This window comes from Barbus barbus (genome assembly GCF_936440315.1).
Source record: "Barbus barbus genome assembly, chromosome: 9".
Taxonomy (NCBI): domain Eukaryota; kingdom Metazoa; phylum Chordata; class Actinopteri; order Cypriniformes; family Cyprinidae; genus Barbus; species Barbus barbus.
The window spans coordinates 4,617,767-4,638,459 of NC_136737.1; the positions used below are offsets into that span (position 1 = coordinate 4,617,767).

At 35.9% G+C, this 20,693-nt stretch overlaps 3 protein-coding genes across 4 annotated transcripts; all 3 read right to left on the bottom strand.

The window, feature by feature from the left end:
- Positions 1 to 2,932: 2,932 nt before the first annotated feature.
- Positions 2,933 to 8,508, bottom strand: LOC306875193 (uncharacterized protein). Of its 2 annotated transcripts, XR_013784719.1 has the most exons (6): positions 8,308 to 8,508; positions 7,686 to 8,021; positions 6,789 to 7,082; positions 6,197 to 6,523; positions 5,320 to 5,781; positions 2,933 to 3,454 (listed from the first exon to the last, which is right to left on the bottom strand). XR_013784719.1 is itself a non-coding variant. In XM_079425650.1 (5 exons), the coding sequence occupies exons 1-5, from the start codon at positions 8,354 to 8,356 to the stop codon at positions 5,774 to 5,776; spliced, it is 1,014 nt and encodes a 337-aa protein (XP_079281776.1). In that variant the 5' UTR covers positions 8,357 to 8,508; the 3' UTR covers positions 5,248 to 5,773. The 2 variants fall into 2 exon arrangements, 1 of the variants encoding a protein (XP_079281776.1); XM_079425650.1 differs by lacking the exon at positions 2,933 to 3,454 and having other exon boundaries at positions 5,248 to 5,781.
- Positions 8,509 to 11,800: 3,292 nt separating this feature from the next.
- Positions 11,801 to 15,050, bottom strand: LOC306874896 (uncharacterized protein). The gene is made up of 7 exons (XM_079425214.1): positions 14,903 to 15,050; positions 14,467 to 14,787; positions 13,925 to 14,230; positions 13,481 to 13,780; positions 13,039 to 13,338; positions 12,525 to 12,809; positions 11,801 to 12,427 (listed from the first exon to the last, which is right to left on the bottom strand). The coding sequence occupies exons 1-7, from the start codon at positions 14,958 to 14,960 to the stop codon at positions 12,276 to 12,278; spliced, it is 1,722 nt and encodes a 573-aa protein (XP_079281340.1). The 5' UTR covers positions 14,961 to 15,050; the 3' UTR covers positions 11,801 to 12,275.
- Positions 15,051 to 17,483: 2,433 nt separating this feature from the next.
- On the bottom strand, positions 17,484 to 20,234 carry LOC306874901 (uncharacterized protein). Its single transcript, XM_079425224.1, has 6 exons — positions 20,141 to 20,234; positions 19,497 to 19,820; positions 18,984 to 19,289; positions 18,498 to 18,800; positions 17,988 to 18,287; positions 17,484 to 17,907 (listed from the first exon to the last, which is right to left on the bottom strand). The coding sequence occupies exons 1-6, from the start codon at positions 20,196 to 20,198 to the stop codon at positions 17,756 to 17,758; spliced, it is 1,443 nt and encodes a 480-aa protein (XP_079281350.1). The 5' UTR covers positions 20,199 to 20,234; the 3' UTR covers positions 17,484 to 17,755.
- Positions 20,235 to 20,693: the final 459 nt, after the last annotated feature.

Below are 20,693 nucleotides of genomic sequence, written 5' to 3' on the forward strand. Positions count from 1 at the left end.
CAATATTTGACCAGCAGGATCTGTACGTTCACTCAAGTACACTCTTAAAAATAAAGGTTCTTCAAGCGATGCCATAGAAGAACCATTTTTGGTTCCACAAAGAACCATTCAGTCAAAGGTTCTTCAAAGAACCATCTCTTCCTTACCTTTTTATAATCTGAAGAACCTTCTTTCACCACAAAAAAACATTTGTGAAACAGATAGGTTCTTCAGATGTTAAAGCTTCTCTATGGAACCATTTAGACAAAAAGGTTCTTCTATGGCATCGTGAAGCACCTTTATTTTTAAGAGTGTAACGGAGCTGTGTACTTTATCCGCCTCTGACTATTGTAAAGTGAAAGTAAAAGTGATGCTTGGACAAGCATGGTAACCCATTCTTAGAGATTGTGCTCTCTATTTCTCTCATCCATGTGCACACACACCAATTATACCAATCAAATGTGTTTTATTTAGTCCAACAATAACTGATGGGGGGAGATTCTGTCACTCCAAACCCTGATCTTACAGAAATATTTGTTCCCTGGGATTTATAGTTTATTGCTTTTAGGGGGTAGGGCGCATTTGTGTGTGTGTGTGTGTGAATTTACGAGATATGACTGCAGCCGAGCAACAGAGAACGGAAGCGGTTTCTTGAAAGCTTGTGAATTTATTGTAGAAGTCTACTTGAAAAGGAGCTAAATGCACAATGCACAGTTCCCTTTACACACTGCACCCACTGTTGTCGCATGCTACCGTTGCTATGCTGGTTTATGACTTCAGATCAACCAGAAGTGAACTGATCAGGGCTGCATATCCCAAAAGCATCATAAGCTTAAATTGATCGTAAAACGATCGCACAAATCATCTTAGACTTGTGGACCGTATCCCAAATGCATCGTAACTTAAGTAGTACTTTAAAATCTTCGTAGATCTACGAGTGCTCTGGAATAATCGTAAATCCCTAAGAAGACCGTAAGAAGATGAGATCACCTGCAGGACAGTCGGCAGATTACACCTTTAACTTTATTCAAGTGCAATGTGATTATAATTAAAGCTTTTGATTGTACTTTATAGTACACTTTATTACTCTTTTTTTTTTTTTGTTTAAATGAATTTATAAATTAATTAATTAAAAATGGCAGAAAACAAATAATAGAAATACACATTTAAAATTAAATGACTGAAAAAATAAATACAAATCTGTTAATGACGAAAACCAGCCATGTATTGGACTAATACATGAAATAATGTCTCTACAGATATTACAAAAATATAACATTAATCTACAAGTATAATATTGTATAATATAAGTATAATGTAATATATATATATATATATATATATTGACAAAAAGATTGAATCCAATCTTTGGTGATAATTGTAAGGGAACACACCGTGTAAACAGGGGTCTGGGTTCAAACGCAGGTCTTTATTAACTTAAAGGCAGACAAAGTAGAAACCAAAACAGAAACAAACACTGGTTTCAGAATCTGAAAACAGGCTCAAAACAGAAACAGGGATTGAGATGAATGAAATGAAATTAGAAGTGAACAAATGATTAGACAAAATAAAGGAAGCTCTGTGAGGCTCTATTCAGCGTGTAATACATACCGTTTTTCATAATGTACAGGCAAGTTATTTATACACACCAACACAATATAACCAGTGTACTTTTTCCCAACACAATGTTTACAGTACAATGTACACAATGTTTCTTTCTTTTTCCCACAGTGGTATGATTTAGGCTGCCACAGTTTGAGAACCAGAACCATTTGCTCTAAATACACAAATATGTGACTCAGTCATAAAACAATTCATAAATGTCGATTTATTGATCTCATTGTGTGGACATGAAAAATTAATAAATTCTCAATTACACTTAGAAAAATGACCTTTGTGTCTAACTGCAATGGAATGGAGCCAAGAGGGATATTTGAGAAACAGTTTAGTCTGGGAAGTGAGCATGTTTTTTTGTTTTTAATAGTTTACCTTACTGTTAAATATACAGATATAGGGAATGTGCAAATTCATTTTGAACCTATTTTAATGGAAATAACTTAAGCATTGCATTCAGAAATAGTAGCTGTGTTTTACATGTTACATACATCGTCAAACATCATTATAGTATGTTTTTCTCTCAGTAATGATGTGATGTAAACTACAGTACCTTTGTACGCCAGCTTGCCAAAACAGAGATAAGAAAAGAGAAAAACCCTGTTTCACCCACTATTGTCAATCAGGGAAATATGTCAAATTTTGTCCTTGTCAGGGACCAAATTCAGTCTCAGACTAAACTTCTTTGCATATTGAAAACCTTTTGCCTTGCATTATAATAATGCATATAATGTGTTTTGCTCAACCCAAATGAACTTTGCCTTAGTCCTTTGTCTGTTATTTCATAGGCAGAGTTTAAATAGACAGATCCCTGCCTAAGATGGTTTTAGATGGTTTCCCAGCCTGGTTTTAGAACACTCTTCTTATCTGCGGTCAGGCTGGTTTTAGCTGGTTTAGACCAGCTAAAACCAGCTGAACACCAGCTTGGCCAGCTAAGTCAACTCGGTTTTAGCTGTTTTGTCAGCAGGGATCACAGATTCAGGTTATGCATTTAGTATGTGTAATTTACTTTACTTAGGGCCAATAGTGCCAGTTTACCGACACAAATTAATCAAGCAATTTATAAGCTCAAAAGGGAATTGTATATACATAATTACGATTAATTATGATTAATTACAATTATTTATATCAGCTGACAGATTTATATCGTCACAGAATTAAATTGCCATCAGCTGATCTGCCTGTCCAGCGAACATTCAGTGTAAGTTCGGATCAACGTTAAGAAAGGATATTTCCTTGGCCACAGGAAATACTTTCCTATTAATGCATTAGAGCATGTAGCGAGGGTCAAAATCGTAAAGGGACATTTAATATGCAAGGCAGAATCAGAAACTCATGTAATTTGTGCACACAACTTTTATTAACTAAACACTAACACTGACTAGTCTAACAAACAACATACAAACAGTCCTTCATAGTTGGCCTTTTGGTTAGGTGAGGGGGCATAAGAGATTATTTGTTAAATATAACAAATATTTGTGTTTCTGATTGGTCCAAGTGTTACAACCATTATTCATGTACAATATTTTGTAAAGCGCTTTGTGTAAAGCGTTGTAGCTTTAAAAGTGCTATATACTGTAAAAAAATTGTACTATTAGTTTATGTCTCTTAAACTCCAGTCCACTCTGTTACATTGCTGCTACTTGCCTTTTAAAATCTTAAGCATATGTCCTAAATCACATGACTTGTTAGAAGTGACATCATTTGTTTTGAGGGAAACTAGTTTATTAACATAAAGTTGCACTAACAGTCAGACTCTGTCCGGCCTAAATTTATGGTCAAGAGCCACTACTGCATTAGTTACATAAAATACATTTTCACATATTTTGTTTATTTGACTGTAAAATTCTAACAGAATGTACTATTTTCAAGTACAAGATGTCATTTTATTTTCAGAAAACAAATGGCTTTTAACAGTTTTGACCATTAATGTTGTATGGAGTACCACAAGGATCTGTCCTAGGTCATCTTCTATTTTCAATATACATGTTGCCTCTTGGTAATATTATTAGAAAATACGGGATTAGTTTTCATTGTTATGCTGATGATACTCAACTATATATCTCAACAAGACCAGATGAAACTTCTAAACTATCTAAGCTAATAGATTGTGTAAAAAATGTAAAAGATTGGATGACAAATAATTTCCTCCTATTAAATTCAGATAAGACAGAGATATTACTTATTGGACCAAAAAACAGTACACAGAATCTCTTGGATTACAATTTGCAACTAGACGGATGTACTGTTACGTCCTCTAAAGTCAAAAATCTGGGTGTTATATTAGACAGCAACTTGTCCTTTGAAAATCATATTTCCCATGTTACAAAAAACAGCATTCTTCCATCTTAGAAACATTGCTAAGCTTCGAAGCATGCTACCTGTTTCTGATTCAGAAAAGCTAGTTCATGCATTCATGACCTCTAGACTGGACTATTGTAATGCACTGTTAGGTGGTTGTCCTGCATCTTCAATAAACAAGCTACAGATAGTCCAAAATGCAGCGGCTAGAGTTCTTACCAGGTCAAGAAAATATGATCATATTACCCCAATTTTACAGTCTCTGCACTGGCTACCTATAAAGTTCTGTATCATTTACAAAATATTATTACTTGCCTATAAGGCCCTAAATGGTTTAGCTCCTGCGTACCTAACTTGTCTTCTACCACGCTATAATCCAACCCGCTCCCTAAGGTCGCAAAACTCTGGACTTTTGGTAGTACCTAGGATAGCAAAGTCCACTAAAGGAGGTAGAGCTTTTTCACATTTGGCTCCCAAACTCTGGAATAGCCTTCCTGATAACGTTCGGGGTTCAGACACACTCTCTCTGTTTAAATCTAGATTAAAGACACATCTCTTTAGCCAAGCATACACATAATGCATCTTATAATCTTGTACTGCAGTTATATCTGATCAAATGTACATTATTATTATTCTTTAGCTTGGGTTGAACAAATCATTTTTGCTTAGATGGAACAGCAGCTACGCTAATTATGTCTCTATTTGTTTCTCTGTTTCTGCCATGGTAACTAGGAATTACAGAAGCTTCAGTCTCCAACCCTTAAATGATCTGAGATGACCGAGCACCTGAGAAGAGATGATGCCAACCCCTCAGAGGACCTCAGAGGATGCCAACGCTCAGACAACAAATTTTGCCATAAGTTAAATATATTAAGGTTCTGCAATATATAAATATATTGTGGAAACTTAAATTCCTGTAGAGCTGCTTTGCAATGATTTGTATCGTAAAAAGCGCTATACAAATAAACTTGAATTGAATTGAATTGGTGAGTTTGTAAACAATGTGGTCCTGGGTTACATAATGTCTGTCTAATTTAATAAAAACACTTGTATTCTGCCATTCAGCTCGTGAAAATACTTTGTCCTTTAGTCCCTTCCAGAAAACACCATTATGCCACAATGCAACTTAACATGAGGACATTTTCTCTTTTTTGTTGCCATTATGACATATTGTAAAATAGCTACTTATCCGGGAACACGGGTAGTTTTGTTTTCTGACAGGGAATCCCCCACTCCACATGCGGTACAACGCAAAACGGGAACGGTAGTCACCCTACTGTTGAAGTTTACAGATCTATGCCAACTTCCGCTTCTGAGAAAACCAGAAATGGGACAACGAATAATACATAATACACATTTTTAAAATTTATTTTACATTTATTATTATTTTCCAAAAACACAATGAAAAATACGCCTAGGCAACACATTAATAAAAATAGTAATAGTAAGCTATTTAAAAAAAAAAAAAAAATCTCAGAAAAAAAAATAATGAGCTGAACAATAATGCACAGTTAAAAATTATGTTTTAATAATGTTAAGCTGTATATGTTGCCTTTTCTGAAAATTAAAATATATATAAAGTTAGTATTCCTCTAGGGGGCACTCGGCATAATGTAATAAAGCATTGAGAAAACTTTACTCATGAGGGCAGGCAGATACATTTGGAGAAAAAATGTCTAATTGTTTATACTAAATTAAAGAGTATTTATCATTCAGGATCACAATAAACTCATTAGAGGAAGAGGAAATATAAATGATAATCTCATATTTGAAACAGATTGTGAAGGCAGATGCAGTTGTTGTGGTCAGAACATCATTTGTGAACAGAAACACAGATCATTGTTCTGAGCGGAAACACGTGTATTTCACCGCTGTCATCTTAGATTCCTATCAGACAAACACAAACACACAGAATGAACAAAACAAAAACAATACTGACAGTTGTGAAAGAAATTTACTTCAAATTTATCATGAGAACTGATAATGCATTGGATCATTCAGAAACAATCAGCAAATGTAGTATTATGGGATATAATCAGTGATTATTATGGGATATAAATCTGTTGTTGTAGCAGCTAAAAAGAGACATTGGAGTGAATGTGTCAGTCTCATCTACAAGAAAAGATAGAGATCAGCTCAATAAACAAATTTAACAAGATTACACTGTCAGAGAGGAGAATGTCATACAAAAATGACTAAATAAAAGACTAATTAAAAACAATAATGTGAACAGAAAATGATCTTAAGAGTAAGGGGTTTGTGTAAAAATACTGTTTAATATTGTTGTGTAATTGTGACTCACCATAGACAGTAACATTAAATGTGTTTATGGTCAGTTTTGTGCCTTTGATTATTATTTGATAAAGTCCAGAGTCTGTGGTCCTGGTGTCTGTGATGGTCAGAGATCCAGTATGATCCAGCTTCAGTCTGTCTCTGAATCTCCCATCAAGAACATTATTATATATAGAGATCTTACCGGATACTCTAATGTATTCAGCTATGAGCACATAGTTTGGTCCAAACTTCCACATTATCAGATCATCTGTCTGTGTTCCAGTAAGACCAGAGTTTAGAGTGACTGAATCTCCCTCAAACACTGACACTGACTTCACTTCATCACCAAACACACCTGAAGAACAAACAGAACAAGATGAAGACCATTAAATCACTAATAAACAGTCGGAAATTTAAAATGAGTATCTTGAACGGAACAGTAGCATGAAATCGCATGACTCCAAATCACTGGCTCCAAAGAAATGATTCACAAAAGGTTTCAAAGCTTGTTTCAAAAGTGTCCCTCACTACTGGAAGGATTTCTTACCTTATCAGTGCTTATTGAGAAGCACCTTCTATTTATATCCACATAATAAACACTAATATCAGTGCTGCCATACCTGCACATGTGTGACAGAGTTTGCTGATGTTCAGATGTTGAGTCTGGGTGCTGATGGGATTGTTGAGCACACAGCTGTAGGTGTTTTTATCCTGATATTCCACATTCAGAGGTAGAGAGAGACTGATGCTGAGATCAGACACACTGATGCTGGACAATAAACTGTTTCCTTTGTACCAGGAGAGAGTCACATGACTCACATTCACCACTGAACACACCAATGAACAATATGATGATGATGATGATGATGAACATTGTGAAGAGCTACTGCTGATGACAAGAACAGGCAGACGAGCTGAAAACATGAGAGAATAAATGAACAGTAAGTAACAATAATTAAGAGGCTGTTTTATTTGCCGGTGTATGCATGTTTGGTAGCACTTTAAAATAGGGAACACTTATTCACTATTAACTTTTCCCTCAATAAATTCCTAATTTGCTGCTTATTAATAGTTAGTAAGGTAGTTGTTATGTTTAGGTATTGGGTAGGATTAGGGATGTAGAATAAGGTATTAATATGTGCTTAATTACTACTAATAAATGACTAATATTCTAGTAATATGCATGCTAATAAGCAACTAGTTAAGAAACCCTAAAATAAAGTGTTACCGCATGTTTTTATTGAGAATTAGTGTTTAATGCTGATACTCTTCATCTTAATTAATTTCTCAAGAATTATAATAGATTCATATTTAACAAGATTACACTGTCAGGGAGGGAAATGGCAAAATGAAAGAGCATTTAAAAACATAAGGAGAAAGTACATAAATGACTGCGCATGTACTCTCAAATGATTTGTTCTATAAATGTTTATTAAAGAATTATTTGTGTAAATACACCTAAAGAAAATGATTAGTATGAAGCTGGCAGCACAAACGACACTGTAACTGTTACTTACCAGCAATGACTATAACATTGAATCTGTATCTGATCTCGGTACTTCCGCTGATGGTTACTGTATAAAGTCCAGAGTCTGTGGTCGTGGTGTCTGTGATGGTCAGCGATCCAGTATGATCCAGCTTCAGTCTGTCTCTGAATCTCCCATCAAGAACATTATTATATATAGAGATCTTACCGGATACTCTAATGTATTTAGCTATGAGCACATAGTTCGGTCCAAACGTCCACATTATCAGATCATGTGTCTGTGTTCCAGTAAGATCAGAGTTTAGAGTGACTGAATCTCCCTCAAACACTGACACTGACTTCACTTCATCTCTATCACCAAACACACCTGAAGAACAAACACAAGATTCTTCTGTTTAAATGATAGACCTTTAAATAATCGTATGATGGCTTACTAAAATAAACTGTTTGGAAATTTCAATTAAACTCAATTTCCAATCAATTCTGAATGAAACTCATTTATTGATGGAGCTGATTTGAGCTCAACACAACATGAACACACCACGCCACTGATGTTTGAGCTTCAGTGTTTTTATAAAACCACCGTTTGGAAAAACAAACAGTGAATCTTTCACAAAAATAAATGCAGTCATAAAAACACATTTCAAACTCACCAACCAGATTCCACAAACACAAACAGAACAAAACTAATTTGATTGCCATTGGTTCACTGAAAAGCTCTCGATAGCAAACCCTTAAAATGTCTGAAACATAAGTGAACTGTGATATTTATCTGGTTGTGTGTAAATCCTCCCCTAACTTTCATCACAGTTTATTTTCAGACATCCATCCTCTTATACATCACGGAAATCAACAAGATTTTGCTGATCTCTTACATTTTCAAACTCAAAAGCAGGAAGTTCAGACAATCCGCAAACAGGTTGTCTGAAGCGATAAACTGTAAGTCAAAGTTTGAGTCAAAACCAGTGGAAATTAAGCAGAAATAAACAGGCATGGTAATATGTATCCGTCCACACTAGCATTTTCAAGTGTTTTCCAAAAGTCTGAAAATGCTTAAATCATCTTATGTGTATTTGTAATAAAAGCTTGTAAAGACTATCTGGTACGCAGGTCTCACTCAAAATTGCCATTCCAAGTATTCTCCAATATGCTAATCATGTTTTGCTATACGACCCATGCTTTAAAGCTACTCATTTGCTTCTCTAGCCAGCTTCAGTATCTTCTAAGTATTATACCAATATGCATATCTTTAAAGTAACATCATCTATCACAGCATTTCTTGTCCAACTTCACAATCTCTTTGCGTTTCTGTATTTTCCCGGTGACAGGCAGACGAGCTGGAAAACATGAGCGAATAGATAAATGAGGATGAATATTCAAGCAGAGAGAAAGAAACATCAAGACGAACCACAACTGGTCAAAAGTAGAGCGAAGGAAATCTTTAATTAATCATATATAACATTCCTTTTCCTTGCATTATATTTATATGCTTTGAAAAACTAAATGTCTCCAACACTTGGGCCAAAGTTGATGTGTTGTAATAACTAAAGAGGAAACAGAACTAGACAGTTGTCTAGCTTTGTGTATATTTAAATATATACACCAGCCTCGACAACTGTCGAGTTCTGTCAAGTTCCTCATGACTTATTAAGCTGAAGTATATTTTACCCAGTAACAGAGGAGGGTTTGCTGAATTGAACATATGTAGAACCAATAATTTTGGAGAACAATGTAATGGATAATACCATGCACTTATTCTCCAAACCCCAAATAAAAAAAAAAAGGAGATTTTTTTTTTTTTTTTTTATGAAGTAAAATCTAGAATATATGACTTGTTCATTCTCTTTAACCTTTATTTAATTAACAAAACTACAAAGAGAAAATTTTCAATGTTCACTGACCAACTTAAAATTTTGGAAATCTAAATGGTGTTTTGCAAAATGAAATGTAATAATTTAGCAGACACTTTTATCCAATGCTATTTACAAACAAGGAGAACAATAAAGCAATCAAATAAAAAAAGGGCAACAAACACACCGATTTTTTTTTTCTTTTTTAAATAGACATATAGAATAGAAAATAGAAATAATGGGTCTACTGTTGAAGATGCGCTTCAGCTGTTTCTTAAAGATAGCTAAAGACTGAGTAGCACAGATGGAGTTAAGCAGGTCATTCCACCAGCAAGGAACAGACAAGGTAAAGGTCCATGAAAGGGATTTTGTGCTCCTGTGGGATGGGACTACAAGGTGCTGTTCATTTACAGAACACAAGCTTCAATAGTTCGTAACACTTAACAATACGGGTGCACAAATATTCATTAAATAATAATTAATCATTAGCTAATGATTTGCTAAGGTATCATTATGTTATGACTTTACTTGTTGAGGCACAGAAGTATTAACTAATTGTTAAGCAATATGTCATTGTGGTCATAGATTGTGAGTTAGTTTGTCATGTGCCTCAACCATATTGATACCCATGCAAATCATTAGCTAATGATTAATTAAAGCAGACAACTGGAAGTTTAAAGGCATGGCTTCGACCCAATGTGGTAATCAACTTCATTAGTTAATAAAATAAGTTATTAGGTAATTAATACATTAAGTTGTGATGAAGTACTGGGTTGGCTGAGACCAGTCATTGCGTAATGGTCAGAGAGTTTCTTCCACCTTCAATAGACGACTGAGGTACCCTTGAGCAAGGCACTGAACCTCTAACTGCAAAAATGGCTTCCCGCTGCTCCGGGTGTGTGTGTGTTTGTTCATTATTCACTGCTGTGTGTGTGTGCACTTGGATGGGTTAAATGCAGAGCACAAATTCTGAGAATGGGACACCATACTAGCCACACGTCATGTCACTTTCACTTTTTTTTTTTTTTGCAAGATTGAGGTGAATGTGATCTTTACTCCAGTCAGCAGGCTGAGATGCGAACAGCTACTGTTGGATCATCTAGCTGGAATGAGAGGTAGAGTTGTCTGTCATCAGCATAGCAGTGTTAAGAAAAACCATGTAGCTGAATGATGGATCCTAGTGATCATATGTAGATTGAGATGAGAAGTGGTCCAAGCACTGAGCCCTGAGGAACCCCAGTAGCTAGATGTGGCAACTTAGACATCACCCCCCCAATCAAATCAGCAAAGCAATAGCAGCTTTCCTCCAACTGAAGAACATCTGGTGATTCTCAGAGATCGGCATCAACACCAAGATCAGGGTTTTTAACACTATTGTGAAGCCTGTATTGCTGTATGGAGCTGAGACCTGGGGAACTACTACCACTACCATAAAGAAAATCTAGGTTTTCATTGACACCTGCCTCAGAAGGATCCTCAAAATCCGTTGGCCAAACAATATCAGAAATGAGAAACTGTGGCAACGAATGAAACAGCAACCAGTGGAAGACGACATTCTTCAAAGATGCTGGAGGTGGATTGGACACATCCTCCTCAGGCCTGCAGACAGTATCACAAGGCTGACTCACCTGAAACCCCAAGGGAGGAGAAAAAGAGGCCAATCAAAAAAATGCCTGGTTCCTGTGAACTGAAGGCAGACTTGAAGCCAATGAACCATACGTGGGGGCAGGAACAATTGGCACAGGACCGAGATGTCTGGAGGAAACTTGCTGGTGGCGGGGTTGCAGGCATAAAAAGTAAAAGTAATCTTTCTTGAATTAGTAATGTGTAATTATTCCTATTGGCTGATTTTGATAAATAATTAGTTGTGTAATATAATGATAAATATTAGATAGGCCTGTTTGGGTGACTGTATTTTATTTTGATAATGAACTGACTGTGCTGTTTGAGGTCAATATATAGTGTTCATGAGGTGCCGGCGCGATCAAACAGCTAAAACATAAAATACTCTGTCATTTTGGTCATACAGTAAAGGCGTAATTCGAAGATTCAACAATATTAGCAAAGATTATCAGAATACTTTGTAAAGTGAACACTGCTCTGTTCTTATTTCGCTCTGGTACCTTGACTTTTTTTTTTTGTTGCTAATAAAGAAACAAAATTAAAACATTTAATAATGTAAATCTGTGTGTATGTTGCACAGAGCTGAACTGTTCAAATATACATCAAGTTAGTATTCCTCCAGAGGGCGCTCGACATAATAAATGTAATAAAGCATGGAGAGACCCTTGAAGCTCAGAGTGAGAAAACTTTATTGATAAAGGCAAGCAAATACAGATGAAAACCGGACAGCAGTAGTAAAGTGAGATCTGTGTGACTCTTTAATAATTTGGGAAATATAACAACTTTTTATGTGTTCATGTTCTGCTAGTATTAAAGCCGTCTGATCTGTACAACAATAAAATTATAAGACAGGTACATTTTAAAGTGCTTTACAGCCCCAGCAAATATGAAAGCTAACATTGTAACAAAATTAAGTTTGTAAAAGGTTGTAAAAAAAAAATAAAAAAAAAATGCATTGTAATATTGATGAATCATAGTATTTATCATACCACACACTTTTGTAACTTTGAACTAATATGTGAACGCTACTTTATGCTCTCAAATAATCTTTTAGGGTGAAAATGATTTGCTAATAAATGAACATCAAAAGCATAATACAAAAGAATAATAAATGATAAAATTGTTATAGGAGAAATTACATTCATAATTTAGGTTTGTGACGAGCGAATATGTGCTTGATTTTGATCAGCTCTTCTGGATCTGATGTCATAAACCATAAAAAAGACAGTAGCCATGCCCACCAGAGCAGAGATGACCAATCGGATCACAGCTTCCGTAGAACCACAACAGTGGACAGAGTCTGAGGAATAAACACATCAAACTCAGATCAGCTCAGTCAATAAACGTTAATATCTGCACAGAGCCGCAGACATCAACTAATATAAGCGCTGCTGTACCTGAACATGGCTGACAGAGTTGACTGATGTCCAGATGTTGAGTCTGGGTGCTGATGGGATTGTTGAGCACACAGCTGTAGGTGTTTTTATCCTGATATTCCACCTCCAGAGGTAGAGAGAGACTGATGCTGAGATCAGACACACTGATGCTGGACAATAAACTGTTTCCTTTGTACCAGGAGAGAGTCACATGACCCACATTCACCACTGAACACAGAAATGAACAATATGATGATGATGATGATGAGGAACAGTCTCTGCTGATGACAGGAACAGGCAGATGAGCTAAAACATGAGAGAACAAAGACAATTGAGGATGAATGAAGATATTAAAATAGACGAGGAAGAAACATCAAGAGGGACCAGGACTGATCAAAAGTAAATAGTTTAAAACAGTGTGATATAGAAAGTTAAATATAAACCTGGCTGTAAACATAAAAAATAAGTAATTTTAACAAATTAGCCACTTTTAGCCTGTAATAAATAAAACAGGTGAAACTGATATTTAACTCACCATATACATTGAGATAAAAAAACCTGCTGTAAATGTTGATCTGCAGATCATAAATTCCAGTTTGTTCAGTTGTGATGTTTGTGATGATCAGAGATCCAGTTTGTTTGTCCAGCTTCAGTCTGCCTCTGAATCTCTCATCAGGAACATCATCATATACAGTCATGCTGTCGACCTCTTTACTGATTTCAGCTTTTAAAATGCCTTCAATCCAAAACCTCCACCGAATCCGATCATCATACATCATTTCAGTAAGACCAGAGTTTATAGTGACTGAATCTCCCTCCGTCACTGATATTTCACCTTTATCATCAAACACACAAAGAGAATAAACAGAAACAGGATTTGTCAAAGATTAATACTGTTAAATAAAACAACAAAAACAAACAAAATAGTAAATGAATTAATTGAAGTTTGTTATAAAAAGGTGACTTTTTTAACTCACGAAAGACAGTGAGATAAAAATTAATGGTGATATGGTTGATCAGTAGTTCATAACGTCCAGCATGTTGAAATCTGGTGCTTGTGATGGTCAGAGATCCAGTTTGAACGTCCACCTTCAGTCTGCCTCTGAATCTCTCATAAACGTGATCATCATATACACTGATGTCCTGAGCTGTTACATTAAGTTCAGCTATTAAAGTGCTTTCAATCCAAAGCTTCCACATTATCAGATCATCATCCATCATTTCAGTAAGACCAGAGTTTAGAGTGACTGAATCTCCCTCAAACGCTGATATTTTATCTGTATCACCAAACACACAAAGACAACAAACAGATTAATACTGTTAAATAAAACAACAAAAAGAAACAAAATGGTGAATTAATTAATTTCATGTTTGTCATTAAAACAGAAGAAAAAAAGGTGACATTGTTTTTTTTAACTCACAATAGACAATGAGATATAAATAAATCCTGACATGGATCGTCTGTAATGTATAAACTCCAGCATGTTCAATATTGAAGTTTGTGATGGTCAGAGATCCAGTTTGTTTGTCCAGCTTCAGTCTGTTTCTGAATCTCCCATCAAGAACATCCTCATATACTGTCATGATGCCACCCCGTTTATTGATTTCAGCTATTAAAGTCTTTACACGTCCAAACCTCCACTCAATCAGATCATCATCCATCATTTCAGTAAGACCAGAGTTTAGAGTGACTGAATCTCCCTTCTTCACTGACACTAACTTCAGTTCTGTATCAGCAAACACACGGAGAACAAACAGAAACAGGGTTCGTCACAGATTAAGACTTTTAAATAACTTTGACTGTTTCTGAAAGTAGAAAGTTTTAAATTGAGTGAATAATGCATGGATAAATTGTCATAAAACAATAGAACATACAAAAAACAAGCATAGTAAAAAAAAAAAAAAAAAATATTGTGTGGTTGTTGTATTTGTGACAAAAAAGTGAGACAAATATTTAACTTACCAAAGACAGTGAGAGTGAAAATTATGCTCATGTGGTTTATCAGTAGTAAATAACGTCCAGTATCTTCAGGTGTGGTGTCTGTGATGGTCAGAGATCCAGTTTGATTGTCCAGCTTCAGTCTGTTTCTGAATCTCCCATCAAGAACGTCATCATATACAGCTATTCTATCAGCCCTTTTATTAATTTCAGCCAATAAAGTGATTTCAATCCCAAACCTCCACTGAATCAGACCATCATCTATTAATTCAGTCAGACTAGTGCTTAGAGTGACCGAATCTCCCTCCATCACTGACACTGACTTCACTTCATCACCAAACACACCTGAAGAACAGAGTTGGTCACAGATTAAAGCTTCAAAATAAAACTTTTTACATGGAAGTATTATATGGTACCAGAACAGAAGCAACTGAAGCCATAAAACAGATTTCAAACTCACCAACCAGACGCCACAAACACAAACAGAACAGAACTAATTTGAGAAACATTTTCTTCATCGGTTCTCTGAAAAGCCTACAATAGAAGTGCTTAACGTCTCTGAAACACGATTGTACTGATACTGTGTGTGTTTGTGGTCTTGCCCAAACAAGACTGAACCTCTGCCCCAGTTTATTCTCACACAACTATTTCCTTTAACACAGGAAGTCATGAAAATGATCAAACTTATTATATTTTAAAGTGAATTCTGGTCCTGTAGGAAAACTAACAGCGGCAGAGTGAAGTGTTGAAGGAGCGTTGGATTATATTTTGGTATATTATGTTATATTTTGGTATATTTATTATATGTTGGTTTCTAATGATGTTGTGAGACGACCAGCTGTCAACCTGTGTAGTTCATTAATGATGCATGATAACAATATTATGTTGGACTTTTGACTTTTAATTAACTGTTAATGGATTCATTTTATGTAACTATAAATATGTTTTGTATGCAGTTGAAGTAAAAAAACAAATTGGTTCATATTTAGCAGGAGAGAACATAAAGAACACTTCACCCACAAACCACTGACCTCTTTCAACCATGCTATAGACAGACTAATACAGAAGCTGTTTGTCCATCAAAAGACCAAACCACATTAGATGTAGATAAATCAGACCACAGCAGGTTCAACTTTAACTCACAAACTGAGCTGCATACACTACATTCAGTGAATTACATTTAGCTTATTGCCAGTGTTGCATTGCATGCGAGGCTCTGATGAGCTGTTGTTCTCAACATGTAAATGTTTCCACCACATGCCCTCTGAGGATCTAACGCTTGGAACTATCACACCAGGAATGCAAAACCCATCAGAATTTGTCTGAGTATGGGTTTCCATTCCAGGTGTCATAGTTCGATTGCAGGGGATGTTCAGGAGATGGAGGATTCCAATAGAACTCCACTCAGATAATGGTACCCAGTCCAATAGCATAGATGTTGCAGACTTTTGTAAGAGCTGGGACATCCAACACATTACCAGCAGCCCCCATACCCACAGTCAACTGGGGCTGTAGAGAGGGCTGTTGTTGACAGCAAAGCTCATTCTGCATCAGCATGACTCTCAATTGGCTCTGTTGAGTTACAGAGCCACTGGAATCGCTGCTACTCAGCTAATCCTGGGATGCCAAATCCACACTACACTGCTCGTCCTGGAGAGAAATTTGAAACCGTGTAATTTCAGTCCTCAGCAATTTGCTGACAAGGACAAAAAAGGTAAAGGAGCTTACAAGTACTTACATAAAAAAAAAAAAAAAAAAAACATTGGCACTGCTGCCAGCACTGGTTTTAGGACAGTCGTGGCCTAATGGTAAGAGAGTCAGACTTGTAACCGAAAGGTTGCGGTTTCGAGTGTCTGTACCGACAGGGATCATGTGGAGAGTGAATGAACAGTGCTCTCTTCCACCTTCAATACCAAGACTGAGGTGAAAACCTTAAAGGTGCTGTATGTTGGATTGACACCTAGCAGTTGAACTAGGTATTGCAGTCTAAATTGAAAATATTGGAGAGGGTTTTTTTCACCTGGCCCCTCCTCCTCAGACTTGACGCACACACAGGTTGCCAGATTAAGGACACCAACAGGAATGAGCGCATCTGATGATGAATGAAATGCAATATGCTGTGTTTTCCACCAACTAGCAGCCCGGGGTGCCGAAATACAATTGGGTAAACTCGCATTTCAAAACATACACAGACATTCTGGCCCGGAATGCACATTTCAAAGGAGAATTACTGAATGTTTCTTAAATATCTGCAAACATATTATGGTACTTTTATGCTTTAGTAGAGTCAAAATCCTACATACAGCACCTTTAAGCAAGGCACCAAACATGCTCGGGCTGTGTGTTCACTACTCCCTGCTGTGTGTGTGTGTGTGTGTGTGTACACTTGGATGGGTTAAATACAAAGCACAAATTCCAAGTGTAGGACACCATACACTTTCACATTCAGCCTGTACAATAAACATCCTATCTGATCTAGACACAAAGTGGAGCTATTCTCAGACGCAACACCTCACCTTCTGTGGGTGGGGTCTACAGGAACTGATTCTGTAAAGACCGACATGGACAGTTTCGCACAAATACCACTAACACAACCCACACAGGAATTGTGTGCATCAGCCATGAAACCCTGTTTCTGGGTAATACAACTACCAGTTCACTACAGAGACTAGTAGTGAATCACATTTGGTGTTCTCTCCCAAATAAAAAGAGATTAAGTGTGGTTTTGTATAAAGAGATTTGGAATACATCGTTCTTTAGGAAATGGTATTCCTATTAACGATTATGCAGTTTTGTAATTGAACTAGTTTAAATGTCATTCTAATTTGAATATCAGAATGAGAAATCTAAGGTTAGACCAAATAACTTTATTATTATTATTTTATTTGGTAGTAATAGTAGAAGAATGTGCTTAATAATGTAAACATTTACAAATTATGTTTTAATAGTGTAAAGCTGTATAAGTCATGCTCTGCTAAACTTCTGAATTTCTCCAGGAGGCGCTCAAAATATTAATGTAATAAAACCTGGAGAGACTCTTGAACATTACAGAACATTTTATTGATAAAGGCAAGCAGATACACATGGCAATGGACAGCAGTAATTCAGTGAGATCCGTGTGTCTTATCTGAGAAAAATATAAACAATAATGCCTTTCAAACTGCATTTTAAAAACTCAGACACTGAAAACCGAACACAGCTTTCTGCTTTAGATTTCAATACTTCCTGAAAAAAGATGAACATATGAAGCTATAAGTGAATAAATCTCACAAATATTTACATATGCAAAACAATTTGTGAGAAATGACATCAATCATATTTCTGATGTGTGAATATGTGCTTGATCTTGTTCAGCTCTTCTGGATGTGATGCCATAAACCAGGAGAATGACAGTAGCCACGCCCACCAGAGCAGAGAGGACCAATAGGATCACAGCTTCAGCAGAACCACAACAGTGTTCAGAGTCTGAGGAATAAACACATCAAACTGAGATCAGCTCAGTCAATAAACGTTAATATCATCAACTAATATCAGCGCTGCTGTACCTGAACATGGCTGACAGAGTTGACTGATGTCCAGATGTTGAGTCTGGTTGCTGATGGGATTGTTGAGCACACAGCTGTAGGTGTTTTTATCCTGATATTCCACCTCCAGAGGTAGAGAGAGACTGATGCTGAGATCAGACACACTGATGCTGGACAATAAACTGTTTCCTTTGTACCAGGAGAGAGTCACATGACTCACATTCACCACTGAACACACCAATGAACAATATGATGATGATGATGATGATGATGAAGAACATTGTGAAGAGCTACTGCTGATGACAGGAACAGGCAGACGAGCTGAAAACATGAGAGAATAAAGAGAAATAAAGATATTCAAGCAGATGAGGAAGAAACATTGAGAGGAACCAAGACTGATCAAAAGTATAACATTTAAAAACAATTTAATAGAAAGTTAAATATAAAGCTATATTGTAATTCTAAGTAATTATACTTCCTTAAATTTACTTTAGCGCTGCAATAAATAAATGAAACCAATAATGCACTCACCATAGACAGTGAGACTGAAAATCGTAAACACTTTGTTAGTCACTTGTTCATAATCTCCAGCATGTTGAGTTGTGATGTTTGTGATGGTCAGAGATCCAGTTTGATTGTCCAGCTTCAGTCTGCCTCTGAATCTCCCATCAAGAACATGATCTTCATATATATCGAATATGTTGGCCTGTTTATTGATCAAAGCTATTAAATTTATTTTAGTATGTACAAACCACCACATAATATCATCACCACTCATTTCAGCAAGATGATTGTTTAGAGTGACTGAATCTCCCTCCACCACTGATAGTTCATCTGTAACACACAAAGAGCAAACAGGGTTTGTCACAGATTAATACTGTTAAACAACTTGAAGATTTATGAAAGTAAATGGATATTTAAATTTAAAATTAATAATATTATGCAACAGAACAGAGACGCTGTGTGGATTAATTAATGCATCTTTAAACAAAAAAATGTAATTCATATTTAACTCACTATGGACATTGAGAACGAACTTAATCCCCTTAATATAATTGCTATGTAGTTCATAAACTCCAAAGTCTGTGTTTGTGAGGTTTGTGATGGTCAGAGATCCAGTTTGTTTGTTCAGCTTCAGTCTGTTTCTGAATCTCCCATCAAGAACATCATCATATACAGTCATGATGTCGGCCCGTTTACTGATTTCAGCTATTAAAGTGTTTTCACTGTGAAACCACCACTGAATCACATCGTCATGTATTATTTCAGTAAGACCAGAGTTTAGAGTGACTGATTCTCCCTTCTTCACTTTCACTGACTTCACTGTAACACCAAACAGAAAGAGAACAATCAGAAACAAGGTTCATCACGGGCAAATATGGTTATGTGGTGGTTTACTAAAGTAAATACTTTGAAGTTTTAATTTGAAATGAATATCATCATGAATCAACAGAAGCCAAATGTAGTTGGATTATTATTTGCATCTTTGTATTGATTCAAATATAAAATTGGTGAAATATATATACTTACAATCAAATACAGTGATTTTGAAACACTTTCTCACACTGTTGGTCTGTAGTTTATAGAGCCCAGCGTGTTCATATCTGGTGTCTCTGATGGTCAGAGATCCAGTTTGATTGTCCAGCTTCAGTCTGTCTCTGAATCTCCCATCAAGAACATCATCATATACAGTCATGCTGTCAGCCGTTACGTTGATTTCAGCTATTACAGTGTTTTCATATCCAAACCTCCACTGAATCACATCATCATCCTTGATTTCAGTAAGACTAGAGTTTAGAGTGACCTTATATCCCTCCATCACTGACACTGACTCCACTTCATCACCAAACACACCTGAAGAACATTTGTTTTATAATTTAAATGAATAATATCTACAGCAGTACAAAGATAAAAGACGATGAACGAAAGAGAACTAGAATGAATTTGAATACAACTAACACTAATGCTGTTGCTTGTTTTAGCATCATATTTAACTGAATCAATCACTGAATAACCTGAATAACTTCAAACTTGATCACAGATCAATATCAGGGTGTATTTATATATGAGAATAACAGTTAATGTTAATCATCTCTAACTAATGCAACCAGTAATTTATGACATGATACCAGAACAGAAACAACTGAAGCCATAAAAACACATTTCAAACTCACCAACCAGACGCCACAAACACAAACTGAACAAAACTAATTTGAGAAGCATTTTCTTCATCGGTTCACTGAAAAACCCACAACAGTGATGCTTAAAATGTCTGAAAACACTCACGACTGAACTGTGATATTTATCTGGTTGTGTCCTCCCTCGACCTCAGTTAGTTTCTGCTCACACATCCGTCTCCTTTATCATTACAAAAATCAACACGCTTTTACTGATCTTACATTTTCAAATGAATTCTGGGCCTGAATGAAAACTAAGAAAAGAGTGAAATATTGGACTAGAAATCAGTATCTAATGGTGTTTTATTTAGTGTTGTGAGCTTTCAATTATATTTGACCTCAGACAAGGGTTGTGAAATGTTTTACCGTATTTAGATTTTGTAAACAACAATGTTGCTAGACTCCCGAAGCTTTTCATATTCTAACTTCTCCATTAAAGTTAAAACAAACACAATGATGTCTAAAAGGTAACTCAATGTTAAATTCGTGTTTGTTGAACTGTTGCATAAAATCAGTATCACATTTGCAATCATGCTGATGTTGAGGAAAA

Excerpts from the sequence above, each read along its gene's own strand:
- LOC306875193 (XM_079425650.1), bottom strand. The coding sequence starts at position 8,356 with ATGGCAATCAAATTAGTTTTGTTCTGTTTGTGTTTGTGGAATCTGGTT. Across the intron at positions 8,022-8,307 it reads GTGTTTGTGGAATCTGGTTG|GTGTGTTTGGTGATAGAGAT; the intron begins GTGAGTTTGAAA and ends TTTGTTCTTCAG. Across the intron at positions 7,083-7,685 it reads CAATGTTATAGTCATTGCTG|CTCGTCTGCCTGTTCTTGTC; the intron begins GTAAGTAACAGT and ends TCATGTTTTCAG.
- LOC306874896 (XM_079425214.1), bottom strand. The coding sequence starts at position 14,960 with ATGAAGAAAATGTTTCTCAAATTAGTTCTGTTCTGTTTGTGTTTGTGG. Across the intron at positions 14,231-14,466 it reads TTTCACTCTCACTGTCTTTG|AACTGAAGTTAGTGTCAGTG; the intron begins GTAAGTTAAATA and ends TTGCTGATACAG. Across the intron at positions 13,781-13,924 it reads TTTATATCTCATTGTCTATT|ATAAAATATCAGCGTTTGAG; the intron begins GTGAGTTAAAAA and ends TTGGTGATACAG.
- LOC306874901 (XM_079425224.1), bottom strand. The coding sequence starts at position 20,198 with ATGAAGAAAATGCTTCTCAAATTAGTTTTGTTCAGTTTGTGTTTGTGG. Across the intron at positions 19,821-20,140 it reads GTGTTTGTGGCGTCTGGTTG|GTGTGTTTGGTGATGAAGTG; the intron begins GTGAGTTTGAAA and ends AATGTTCTTCAG. Across the intron at positions 18,801-18,983 it reads GTTCGTTCTCAATGTCCATA|ATGAACTATCAGTGGTGGAG; the intron begins GTGAGTTAAATA and ends TGTGTGTTACAG.